General features: G+C 41.3%; 1 protein-coding gene across 1 annotated transcript in view; it reads left to right on the top strand.

Moving 5' to 3' along the window:
* The window catches only part of LOC120552072 (palmdelphin-like), a 42,768-nt gene that overhangs the window by 15,908 nt on the left and 12,343 nt on the right, over nucleotides 1-14,517 (top strand). Inside the window, exons 2-3 of the mRNA XM_039789737.1 lie at nucleotides 2,252-2,302; nucleotides 10,070-10,150. Coding sequence (XP_039645671.1) covers nucleotides 2,258-2,302; nucleotides 10,070-10,150 — 126 coding nt within the window. The 5' untranslated portion in view covers nucleotides 2,252-2,257. The remainder of the gene's footprint in view (nucleotides 1-2,251; nucleotides 2,303-10,069; nucleotides 10,151-14,517) is intronic.

The following is a 14,517-nucleotide window of genomic DNA, read 5'->3' as shown; positions in this document are numbered from 1 at the left end:
TCCCACCTCGAGCAGTCCCACCACCCCAACCAAGCTCCAGTATCCATTACATTTTAAGACAGGTGTACAAGAAAGCTAAAATCACCACTTGATGCAGAATGCTGAAAACATTTACAATTTATAACATTACTTGTCTTTACATTTAGCCTACATTTTATTTTCATTCCACACATTCTTTTCATTTCATATTGCTTTTCTTTTACAGTTTTTCTTTTAATTTCACATAACTTTTCTTTAGTGAGTAATTGTACAAATTTGTTGCAGACTTTGCATTCTTTACTGTTTTGGAAGGAGTGTATTTGTGGGCGGGGCCAGAGTGGTTCATCTTACATGAGAGTAGAGCGCAGACAGTTCTGTGGTCTAACGTCATTCTCTGTAACAATCTTTCGTACCATGCTAAACACCCTTTCTGAACTGCATTGCTATGGGGAATGCATAGTAAAGCCTTCAGAAGTTTTGGCAGCGCACCGTCTCTGTCGTAGCGTCCATCATCCGTCTCTGTTTTTTTTTCTTTTTTTCCCTGCGTTGTCACTCATCATCTGACCTCACACACTAACCTCGCGGCAACTGCCACCTACAGTACCTGTAGTAGGCTACTGCAGGTGGAAGTTATCGCGAGGCTAGTGACAGAGCTCAGATTGGGAATGTTTTTTTTTTTTTTTTTTACTCCGCTCGGTCCCGGGGTATTATTATTTTTTAATAACGCAGGTTAAAATACGGGAGATTTACGGGAAAATACTAATACGGGAGGACGGCGGGAAAGAAGGGTAAAATACGGGACTTTCCCGGCCAAAACGGGATACTTGACAGGTATGAACGCATTTTTTGTGCATGCATTGTTTTAGTCTGGTGCAACACCGGCAGCGCCGCCGCTAGTTAGCTTAGCGTAGTGAATGGAATCCTATGCTGCCGGTTAGCATGTTGTGAGTAAAAGTGAGCCAACAAAAGACAAAAAACAACCTAATTACTTGCACTGAGAAAAAAAATGCATTGGCCCACCTATCTACAGCCAGAGTAGACCATGATAAGCCCTATTTCAACAAACGGTGGTGTATTCCTTTAACAACTGTCCACACTCAAAGGATAATGCTTGCGATACTCACAATGATTGTATCCCACTAACAAGTATTGCGTGTTTATACAAAGCCTGATATATCTTCTGGGCAATATGGCCTAAGAAAAAAATCCCCGATTTTTTCACAAAAAAATCAAATTTAAGATTTAAATAGATTTTTTCTCCCCCTACCTAAAATCAATCTGCAGAGGACAAAGAAATTGTTCAAAACAAGTTTTAACTTTATCTTGTTTTGACTCATACACACACAGGGCATGTATACCATTATGATTATTCATGCCAATTTTGGGGAAATATAACAAAACGGATGTGCAAGATAAAGCTGTTTTCACACACTTCAAATCATTTTGACTTCAGTCACGCAACCTTCCCCCTATTTTCACCTATTGCTAAGTAACATATTTTTTCATTTAAACAAATCAACATTAACTACACATTCGAGTTAATCAATAAAATCAATTTATCGCCCAGCCCTAGAGGCACCGTGGCTCCGTCCGGAGCTTAGCGCGGCCCAAGACGATTGTGATTGGTTTAAAGAAATGCCAATAAACCAGAGCATGTTTTTCTCCGATCCAGGAATGCTGTGTGGGCTAGCCAGACCCTCCTCCGCAGCGCTTTGGAGGAAGGTCTGGCAATGCGAGACTAGCTGAAGCCTATGGAAGGGCAAGATGTGTCCCATGATGCACTGAGTCGAGTATGAGAAATCCAAGGGCGTGTTCCTGTCTGGGCATATGTGCGTAAATGTTCTCTCAGAGGCCACACGTGATGAAATAACGATAATGACACTCACCCCATCCTAGTGTCAGTAGATCTGTGCTGTTTGGGCATCAACCAAAATAATGAGTACAATATTGTGAGTGTAATGAATAATGTGTAAATTATCCTTTGCTAAACAAAGTTAAAGAAGAATTTGACTATAGATGTGGCGGTAATATCGTAACCGTGACTTGGCCGTGATAATTGATCCGTGAAAATCTGATATGATGACAGCGCTATCCCACATTCACTGTCCTGCTGCCAGAAACACTCACTAGAGCACCAAATGTGTATCACTCTGCCATTTCCTTCTGTTTGAGTAATGTGAGTTGGAGCTTTGAGCCCATTTGGAAATCATATTTTGGATCACTTCCTTCTCCTGCAGTTGAATAACTGTTATGTAATGTGTCTGGCCTGCAGGCCATCATGGAGGAGGCCGACCTGCTGAAGGAGAGGCTCCAGGCCATCACGGTAAGGACCATAATAATAATCCATGTGTCACATGTTGGGAACTGCTTTGCTGACTTTAACTACTCATAGTTGTACTATTCACTAGAAAAAAGCATTACATATTCTGTATCTATTGGTTCCAACACTTATTTAAAGCAACAACAGTGTTTTAACTCAGTGAAATATTTCATACCAATACTATGTTTTTTGTCTGCACTAGAGCTGTCAATCTTCCTCTATAAAACCATTCAAATTTCATAGCCTGTTATTAATATGTACGACACTACTCATGCTTATACATTGTCAATGCCACTGTAAGCATGTGGTTGTTGTTAAACGTTCTGTCCACTAGAGGGACTTCCAACATTAGCCTGGCCTTGAAGGGGACCTACATCATGGCGCATTGCATTTCCAACACGCCACTTTGTTTAAATTTATTTTTCACCACGAGCACACGACGACACAAATCAACAGAGAACTCTGTAATGAAACATCATCTAACAAGTGTAGTGAAGCAGCTCTGTTGTAAAGGCTAACAGTGCTTGGTTAGCACAATGACATCATGTTAGAAAGCACAGCCAAAATGATTTGTCATAAACTAGTAACAATAGTGTTAGCCACGATGCTAACGGCATTGATAACTAAGCCAAACAGTGCCGTCACTAGAGCTGTAATCGGGCCTTAAAAGTTAGGCCCGACAAGGCCTCAGCCCGACAGAATTCGGCCCGAGCGAGACAACTGCATTTTGATTGACAGCTTTTTAAAAGCCCAAACCCGTTGACAGCCCGACATTATTCAAATGTGCGCACGCACACAGCTCTTTTGCCAAGAATGAGTCATGAATACATTTTTTAACATCATTTATTCATGGCTAACGTAAGCTATAGACCACTTGGAAGTTGGAACAAAGAAATAAAATAAGTCCTCTAGAGGCCAGCCTCCACCTGACGGGAGGGTGGTGAAGAAAAGGTCTCCAGCGTGTGAGGGGTCTTGCTGGATGTTTGTGGCCCGTGTGAGGAGACTGCTTTAGTGGATGTCACAGAGGTTTGGGAGGGGGGACACCAACAATCCTTGTCTTTCTTGTCGGCAGCAGTGCAGCTGGAACACCACACAGTGCAGCAATATGTGAAATACTGTCAATTGTGCAGAGGTAAAAACTGATCAGCAGTCTCTGGGGAAGCCTGTTGCGACTTAAAGGAACACGCCAACTTATTGGGAATTTAGCTTATTCACCGTAACCCCCAGAGTAAGACAAGTTGATACATACCCTTCTCACAGGGCTGGACTGGGACAAAAAATTGGCCCTGGCATTTTTGGCCAAGGCGGCCCACACCCACCGTGATTGGTCAGACACATTCCCTGCAGACAGTCCTCTTAAAATATGCGTGCATGCTATGATATGAGTTGCCTAGTGTTCAGCGTTCATGTGATCGTTTTGGATCCTTCAAGAGGGGTGTCAAGACTTATCTGTTGGTCTTACACTTAAATAATTCATTCATTCTTAGAGTTATGATTTGTATATTTATGGTATTTTTATTAGTTTTTATTATTGATATTGTATTGTCATTATTGATATTATTACTATTTTGCTTAATATTGGCTTAGCAACTTTAAAAACAGTTTACTGTTAATTTTTAACTATTTTTAACTATTGTAAGATTCATATTTTGTCACTTTGGACATAAGTGTCTGCTAAATACTATAACCATAACTATAACCCTTCCCAAAAGCTACAATAAAGCTGAAAGTAGTACAGTATATGCCCTGGAAAAGAGCACCAATGCAAGAGAAGCTAATTAAGCTATTCAAGGAACACTGATGCTTGTATCAACACTGATTTTATAGATCCCACAGACTTTTCAGCTAGCCAACAGGCTAACAGCCAGCATTTTCAATGTAAGCTTAAGCAGTTAGGTTACCTGACAGCCACTAACTTTAATGTTACAGCCAAACTGCTTGTTATCGTTATGACGTGGCACGCGTGCGCACGCACGAACGAGCTACTACAGCCCCAAACATGTCCGAAATTTTTGAGGAATCCGCCTGTAGATTCTTAATCTTTTTCTCCTGTAATTTCTCTGCACCTCCCTTGCACTTTGGTGGTCGTTTGTCCATTTTAACGTGAATGCTAAACTTCCAGCATAATATTACAGCTTCGTGTCTCAGGGCCGGGAGGCGTGGCCATAGTGGGATTCGTAAATTTGCGGCCCGGAATGGGGAAGGGGGTTCCTGGATTTGATTGGGTCAGGCCAGTGCCAATAAAGAAAATTAACCAATGGGCCGCATTGAGTTCTTTAAGGGCCGGCCCGGCCAAAAAATTCAAAAAAGGCCTATTTATATCGGCGGTTCGGCCCAAAAGTCCGTCGGCCCACCGGGAAAATGCCCGGTATGCCAGATGGCCAGTCCAGCCCTGCCTTCTCATCTCCGTGCGTGCTGTAAAGCTCTCTGACGGCTCCAGCTTCCAGGTTCCTATTTACATGTTGTCAGGGTTCGAAATGAGTTAGGACTCTTGGGGGGTCCCCTAAAATGTAATTATAAAAAATACTGAAGACTACCTTGCTACACTATATACTGCAGGCAAAATTATATTGACATATTTTGAAGGTGGGATAATGGTCTTGGGATGTTTTTCATGGTTTGGGCTAGTCCCAGTATTGTAGTGGTGTCTGGAGAAGTGGATTGGCTATAATCTAACAGGTAACCCTCTAATTCTGGAGCAACAAAGTTACAGCACCTTATATAAATCCCTGACATGACAAAGTGGATAACAGGTCATTCTTTCCTTGAGCAAGGAAGTTAACTAAGTTACCTAAATCCACCAGGTGTACTCATTATGGCAGCACCATGCACCTTCAAAGGGTTTGATCAAATACAAATGGTATTTCTCATCCCTTATGTTAATGGAATTTGTAAAACAACTAGCCGCTGGATTGAATAATAATGATATCTATAAAGACTGTACCTACATTAGATGGTTTACTTTTTTTTAAAGTAGTCAATCTATAACCTGAACTAAAATCTTTAGGGACACGTTTAAAAAAAAAAGTAATATATTCTAACATGACTGAAAGTCATTAAAATGACAATAATCCAATAGTAACCACATTATTCAAAATCACTGACTGGACAATTAGGTTGTTATGCTAGCTTTGAATAACTAGTCTAACTGCTATATGTCTGCTGTTGGCTGGCAGATTATTTGACTTCATACCTATGCTTCATACACATACAGCTAGCAAGAAACGTTGACAAACGCACTCTTCTAATCATTACGTTACACTGGGTATCTAAGTTAGTTAATGCAACTTTTGATATAGGAACACCAACTCCAAATATTTTACTATAATAAGCAATTATTATGGAGATATAAACATAATCGAAGCACTTACAGGATTTTCATTAGGGATTTCACTCTTTGTGAGGCTTCGTTTTTGCCGCGTTCAACAATAAACATACGTGTCTGCGCCATAGACTGTACTGTATGCGCCGGAGGACCACAACAACAATCTGTGATGCTATTAGCTGCCCTGATTGCTGCCCAATCGCGCTAGGAAATAAATTAATTATTGTTATAAATATAAAACGTCACTAAATACCTATAATTTTCACAATCATTTTTAATGTTAAAAATATTTGTCGGGGACCCCCCAAAATCTAAAAATAAATTCTTATAGGGGGTCCCTAATGACTTATGGGGGGTCCGGGACCCCCCCAGACCCCTCTCATTTCGAACCCTGCATGTTGTGATTTGTAGAGTCACAGCGTGTACAAAAAAACAACGTAACATGAGACACAGCCATCTTCTAACCGTAAACAAACCGGGAATTATATTCTCAGGCGGAAGAATATAGTACTTGGGCGGAGTGATATACTCACAGCAAGCCTGTCTGAGAATATAGTTCCCGGTTTGTTTACTGATAGAAGACGGCTGTGTCTCATGTTACGTTGTTTTTTGTACACGCTGTGACTCTACAAATCACAACATGTAAATAGGAACATGTTGGCGTTATTTTGTCACAATTGGGAGCAGTAGGCTAGTTGGAACCAGTTACCTGCAGGATCTGTGCTGGGCTAAGCTAATGCTGGAGCCGTCAGACAGAGTTACAGCACGCACGGAGAGGAGAAGGGTATGTATGGACTTGTCTTACTCTGGGGGTTACGGTGAATAAGTTAAATTCCCAATAAGTCGGCGTGTTCCTTTAAGGTCCTCAGGAACAGCAATCATAACTAGGGCTGCACCATATGAGAATAATATGTAATTGTGATTATTTTGACTGATATTGCGATTGCAATATGATTTTGGAGGGAATAAATAATAACTAAAATATTAAAATAAAAAAATATATTATAGTGTGATTTTTGCGAGGATCTATACCAAACAGATTTTTTTCTTCAGTGTGTGGGACACATATTCTGCCTTTAACAAATATTGTACCCCACTGCGATTTGGATATTTCACTAGTCTATATTGCGATTTCGATAAAATTGCGATTAATCGTGCAGCCCTAGTCATTACATACAGTGCCTTGCGAAAGTATTCGGCCCCCTTGAACGTTTCGACCTTTTGCCACATTTCAGGCCTCAAACATAAAGATATAAAACTGTAATTTTTTGTGAAGAATCAACAACAAGTGGGTCCCAATTATGAAGTGGAACGAAATTCATTGGCTATTTCAAACTTTTTTAACAAATAAAAAACTGAAAAAGTGGGCGTGCAAAATTATTCAGCCCCTTTACTTTCAGTGCAGCAAACTCTCTCCAGAAGTTCAGTGAGGATCTCTGAATGATCCAATGTTGACCTAAATGACTAATGATGATAAATAGAATCCAGCTGTGTGTAATCAAGTCTCCGTATAAATGCACCTGCTCTGTGATAGTCTCAGAGGTCCGTGTAAAGCGCAGAGAGCATCATGAAGAACAAGGAACACACCAGGCAGGTCCGAGATACTGTTGTGGAGAAGTTTAAAGCCGGATTTGGATACAAAAAGATTTCCCAAGCTTTAAACATCCCAAGGAGCACTGTGCAAGCGATAATATTGAAATGGAAGGAGTATCAGACCACTACAAATCTACGAAGACCCGGCCGTCCCTCTAAACTTTCAGCTCATACAATGAGAAGACTGATCAGAGATGCAGCCAAGAGGCCCATGATCACTCTGGATGAACTGCAGAGATCTACAGCTGAGGTGGGAGACTCTGTCCATAGGACAACAATCAGTGGTATACTGCACAAATCTGGCCTTTTATGGAAGAGTGGCAAGAAGAAAGCCATTTCTTAAAGATATCCATAAAAAGTGTCGTTTAAAGTTTGCCAAAAGCCACCTGGGAGACACACCAAACATGTGGAAGAAGGTGCTGTGGTCAGATGAAACCAAAATCGAACTTTTTGGCAACAATGCAAAACGTTATGTTTGGCGTAAAAGCAACACAGCTCATCACCCTGAACACACCATCCGCACTGTCAAACATGGTGGTGGCAGCATCATGGTTTGGGCCTGCTTTTCTTCAGCAGGGACAGGGAAGATGGTTAAAATTGATGGGAAGATGGATGGAGCCAAATACAGGACCATTCTGGAAGAAAACCTGATGGAGTCTGCAAAAGACCTGAGACTGGGACGGAGATTAGTCTTCCAACAAGACAATGATCCAAAACATAAAGCAAAATCTACAATGGAATGGTTCACAAATAAACATATCCAGGTGTTAGAATGGCCAAGTCAAAGTCCAGACCTGAATCCAATCGAGAATATGTGGAAAGAACTGAAAACTGCTGTTCACAAACGCTCTCCATCCAACCTCACTGAGCTCGAGCTGTTTTGCAAGGAGGAATGGGCAAAAATGTCAGTCTCTCGATGTGCAAAACTGATAAAGACATACCCCAAGCGACTTACAGCTGTAATCGCAGCAAAAGGTGGCGCTACAAAGTATTAACTTAAGGGGGCTGAATAATTTTGCACGCCCAATATTTCAGTTTTTTATTTGTTTAAAAGGTTTGAAATATCCAATAAATTTCGTTCCACTTCATGATTGTGTCCCACTTGTTGTTGATTCTTCACAAAAAATTACAGTTTTATATCTTTATGTTTGAGGCCTGAAATGTGGCAAAAGGTCGAAAAGTTCAAGGGGGCCGAATACTTTCGCAAGGCACTGTAACATTATACCTTTGACTCACTTGAAAACATCCTCCATCAGCAGTTCATTGTCTATACCGGGAACCGGTCCCGGGTGCGGAGTGCAGCAGCAAGTCGGGCCGGGCAGCCGGAAGCTACCGTAGCCTCGCGGAGGGTCCAGCCCGGAGACCCAGACAGGCCCCAGGCCCGATCCATTCACTGCCTGCCGGTGTCCTGCAGCTGCTGCGCCCACAGTCCAAATCCATTTCCCCATTAGCTTACAGTCCTTCGGGGGCCGCTACAACAATATAGCAACAAGCATATAGTTATATATTTTTTTGATTGTGAACTAAATGAAGTGACAAAGTGAAGGATATGACCCCATCTCCATCAACGGGACTACGTTAGAGAGAGAAATACAACAATGTAAACAGCACCATATGACGCTGCGGCTGATTGGACCGTGATATTTAACAAACAAACTGGCTTGAAGCGTATATTTTACAAATTATATATAAAATAATTAGGGCTTGGTAATAATTCAATATGATAGTTTATCTTCTTTCAATGGAATCATATCGTGATTAATTCATATATCGAGATATCGTAATATACAATTACGTTGCCTAAAAAGATAACAAGCACATACAGTATTAACTCCATTTTCTCAGGAAATCTGTTGTGGAATTTTTTGTGGGAATATCATTTGAAGAATTGCAGATTTGTTTTAACATCACACTATTTTTGTGCAAGCATGTAAACATAGTCAGTATATAGCTGATACACAAATTATTTTTTCTCTATAATTTCACTTGAAGCTGTTTACCACATTATTGATGATTATGTATCTAAAATCCCATTGTAAAAAAATATTTTTGGCAAAGCAACAATTGTCAACCCTACAATTTCATCGCAGTATCGACATTGATGTATTTGGTCAAGAATATGGTGATATCTGATTTTCTCCATATCGCCCAGCCCTAAAAATAATTATACATCTAATTTATTAGTACACACACACACACCTGTGTGGCTCTAGGAGTTTGACAGTCCGATGCAGACAGAGACAGGGCTATAAATACCAGCAGACGTCATCTGGGAGATCCCCTTTCACTGGGGCTTAGTGCCACTCTGATCCTAGACACAGAGGCTAATTTTAGCCCACAGTGACCCCCCCCTCAGTGTGACATCAAGGAACACAGGGCTTGTGTTTTGATGCTGAGTTAAAGCCATTGAGCAGTGTGTGTTTGTCTGTGATCATCCAATCAGGACAAATATGTGGCCATTATTCAATGACTGTAAATGTCCAGCTGTCAATCTAACTTTATATAAGATGAATTATATTTTGTGCTTTTATAGAGGTGCTTATCAGCAGGGAAAGTTTTAGTGGTTGTAGAGAACAGGTGGACACACACACACACACACACACACACACACACACACACACACACACACACACACACACACACACACACACACACACACACACACACACACACACACACACACACACACAGGTAGGGTCAGGACATAAAGGTTGTGTTGCTTTTTAGCTATTCATGGCTGTCCAGCTGTCAGCTCATGGTTGAAGTGTCAGCGCCAAAGGACAACAGATGGAATAGTTTCCATGCTGTAAAATGTACACACGATGCAAAACGTGTTTGATTTGCCCCCACAGGACAAAAGAAGAATCCAGGAGAACATCGCCAAGAAAAGGAGACAGATCGAAGAGGAGAAACTAAAACTCCAGTACATAAAGGTACTTTTTACTGTGACAACAAGAAAACTTAATATCCAGGAGAAATAGTACTGCACCAAATGTGTGAAATGTGGTTCTAAAAATCTTATTATAGAAATATGTCTCCAGCAGACACTGAACGGAGACTGTAAAACCTCCCAGGAGGAACTCTGGAATGAAGTTATTGTGATTTTATTCACTAGCTAGTGTTAGCTAATAACACCGCAACGATCTCTGGGTCATTTCTGTACAAACTCAGCCTGAAGCAAGGCCAGGCCTTCATTTCACAAGTATTAACTGGAGTCTCTCTGCATCAGCATTATATAACTTTGTAATATTGTTCCTATTCTACACCTTTATTACTGGAAGGCAACCTCTTCTGTTACCTTGCACGGCAGTCTGGATTCTTGCGATATCACGAGATCACGCTGGAATCACTGGTTTATGAGATTGCACGAAAAATCCATCTTGTTTCAGTAATGGGTTTCTCGCTTCTAGCAGGGCGGTGATTGGTCCGAACCACCATCAGTGTCCTGTGATGAGCTTCTGGCGCTACGGGAGTGGTTTAGGTGTGTGTGACGACATGGAGAGGCGACGGTTCCTTCAAAACAACAGTGCCCTGCTAGCGCAGGTGCTGCAATAAGCATCAGTTCCTACAAGAACAATGTTGGGTAACACTTCACTTGAAGGTATCGACATAATCGTGACACGACACTGTCATAACTATAATATGACACGGTCATGAACATGTCATAAACCTTATAAACAAGTCATGAATGTTTATGACTTCTTTCATTAAGTGTCATTCGGTTTTTGTCATGACAAGTTGACATTGTTTGGGTTGTCTTGATTATGACAACTTGACATTAATCAAAGTGTCATTACCAGAAGTTGTCTAGGTCGTGACAAGTTGACATTAGATATGTTTTGGATGTCTTTGTAATGACAACTTGACATTAACCAGGATGACATTACCAGAAGATGTATTTGTCATGACAACTTGACATTAAATTTCTTTGGAGTGTCCTTTATTAAGACAACTTGACATTAAACAGGATGACATTAGGTTATGTTGTCATGACAAAGACATCCTCTGGTAATATCATCCTGGTTAATGTCAAGTTGTCATTACAAAGACATCCTCTGGTAATATCATCCTGGTTAATGTCAAGTTGTCATTACAAAGACATCCTCTGGTAATATCATCCTGGTTAATGTCAAGTTGTCATTACAAAGACATCCCAAACTAATTTAATGTCAACTTGTCATGACCAAGACAACTTCTGGTAACGTCACTTTGATTAATGTCAAGTTTGCATAATCAAGACAACCTAAACAATGTCAACTTGTCATGACAAAAACCGAATGACTTAATGACAGAAATCAAAAATGTTTAGGACTTGTTTATAACGTTTATGACACGTTCATGACAGTGTCATGTCACGATTGTGTCGATACCTTCAAGTAAAGTGTTACCCAATGTTGTCTCCTTACAATATACTACAGTATCAATAACCTGTCCAATATATTAGCTCTAATAAAATTGCTGTCTTAGGTTATGTGAAAGAACTATTCAAGTCTTTTAACCGGCTACACCTGCAGCACACATATGGCACAGGATTGTGGGAGTCACAGGCGAGACGGAGAGCTTTCCCTCTGGGATTGTTGTTTCTTCAGTGTTTTGGAGCCGGCAGAGAGCTGTGAAAATGTCTATTTACTGTCAGCTGTTATCAGAGGATGCAGGGGAGGGAAACAAGAACTAAAAATAGAAACTCTCAAAATGAAACTGACAACACGCTCACTGAGTCATTAAGTCGTTTCCTGTCTATCGGTAGTTTAATTTAAAAGAAATAATGACACTTTATGATCCATTTCTGTGTAAAAGGGACACAGAAACACCTTACATAAAAAATGTAAATAGAAGACTGTCCTGTTTTCACACTTGTAGAGCGATCTCCGCGGAGCATACGCATCACTAAACGCTGCTCTCCGCCCAACGTCGCCAGTTTCATTGATTATACTGGAAGCGTAGTGTTGGAACGTCCGCCCCGCATACGTTGCACGTTCATTGTAGCCGGCCCGTTACTGACAAACTGAGTACGTCCTCGTTGCAGACACTGAACGTGTGGTGGGGCCTTTTGTTAATACACTGCAGAGTTTCCCCAAGAAAAGTTGTTTAGCACGGTGGCAAGTGTCTTTTCTTTTTTTAACTATAGGGCCTGGAGTCACAGACTGATGGCAGTATTAATGTAGAGCCCAATAGTTTCTGTGATAAAAGAATCATGGACAGAATCACGAAATTGAGAATTTTAAAAGCTATAATTAAGTCAGTGCTAAATGCTAACTGGAGATTTGAAAATACAGCATGACTATGTCCAACTTTCCAACCGAGCCACTCGCTGCAACTGTAGTTTAAAAAATGTCTTAAAAAATACATCAAAAAATAATTCCCAGTGGCTTACGCCTGGTGGGGGACAACTTATACTGGAAAAGATAGTCAGAAACTTTCTGTCTGGAGTCCCTCAGGGCCCGTTCACATTGTACGCGGCATGCGCTGCGCTCGCCGCTAGGTTGTCCTATTCCCAAATATATTTGTTGTGCTTGCCGCCGGGCGCAGCACAAATTTACGTCATACATGCGCCAATATCACGTCACGTCTGCGTCCGGTGTTTACATCAGACGAGCAGTACGCAACATTATGTAGGATACACAGTAGAGATTTGTGTCTTTGAACCAAAAGAAAGCCTTGGCACTTGCCCTGGAGAAGACAGAGGAAGGCACCCGCAGCAGCAGCAGCAAGAAAGGTGTGGGGGCACCAGACCCTCATGTCCAGAGAGCACTTGGGGGAATTCCGACTGCATGAGCTCCGCTTTCACTGTGACCGGTTCCAGGGGTAGTTTTGGCTTAACAGGGAGCAGACAGTCTGCTGACGAGAGTCGGGCCTACGATTTCGCGGATGGGTTATGAATGGGTTTTCATTTCTAAATAAAATGTTGCATGTCAACACTGTGTGTCATTGCATGTTTACATACGAGATGTCTGCAGTTATTGCAGTTGGGTATAATAAAGCTAAGCCATGAGCCTGAATTCATACATTCATCATCATTCATTCATACTCTGGAAAACACTGTTTAATGCATATGTGCAATTAATTCCTCCAAAACTGGAGCTTACACACTTGGAAATGGGTAGTTATTCTGTGTAACGGCCATATACCTAAATACCTATATGTGAACTACAATGAAAACGAACATGACTTGTGTCAATCAGTCCAAACATATTTTACTTCATATAAACATACAAATACAAATATATCCTACAAATACCTGTATGGAGCTGTATATCAACTTGGTATTTGGTTTTCGCAGCTCAAAACAGTACACTTCTTCTCAGTTGCTTTGGCACATTTCTCAGATCAGAGATGACAATAATGTGTCCCATAGGGAATAGTGCTCCCTTTCATGTGCATTGTTCATTACACTATTCTTACAGAGTGAACTGTTAAATATGGACAACAACACAAAGCAGTTTCACTATATTGGTATAAACGATGGCGTAAGGACTTGTCAGTTTGATTGGGTCATGGGTATAAATACTTGCTTTGGACACATAAAAGATTTCAATCTAAATACACGCTTTTGCAGGTCAGTCACTATGCGGTGCCGTTTACACCAATTGTTTTAAGAAATGCACTCACTGTTTTTAGTGAAGACATGTCCATGTTGATTTCACATAGCTAAAACAAACCTGAATGATTTAAATTAGGAGGCTACAATAAGCTACACATCTGGCATGCCTATTATTGTGGAAATATGCACCACAGCATAGTTTTGGCCCGAGGTCTCTATGACCTCGAACTGTGTGTACAGCTCTGGGAGATCGCTGACGGCCCAAATCGACCTCTCGTCCATGTTCCGTTTGTGGATCCACGGTTATTCGGTGTTTACTTTTTTCTGTTTTTTCAGACACCTGAATGCACTTCACAAGACAACGCCGCTTTGCGCGCGCGCGTGCCGCCGTCAAAGTTGAACCATGTTGAACTTTGACCGCGGCACGCGCAAGAGCAGCCAGCCGCAAGATGCCGCTTGCGCTGCGCTTTGCTCAGCGCAGCGGCAGACCAGTTCTTGCGCGCGCAAGCCATTGACAATAATGGGTTTCATAGCGCAGCGCTGCCATTTGCGCGTACAATGTGAACGGGTCTTTAGGAAGTAGTCTAGCTTAACGAATGTACATTAGGATAAAGCATGCGTCCCTCACACGCTGGATGTACCTCCGCTCATGCCATCTCTGCTGACATGGCTTTACACCACCTAGGACAGTTGTGATTGGTTTAAAGAAATACTAAAAAGCCAGTGTTTTTTTCCCCTATCCTAGAATACATAGGAGGT

The sequence above is a fragment of the Perca fluviatilis genome, chromosome 22, assembly GCF_010015445.1.
Source record: "Perca fluviatilis chromosome 22, GENO_Pfluv_1.0, whole genome shotgun sequence".
Lineage (NCBI taxonomy): Eukaryota > Metazoa > Chordata > Actinopteri > Perciformes > Percidae > Perca > Perca fluviatilis.
This window is presented reverse-complemented; position numbering and strand designations above follow the sequence as displayed.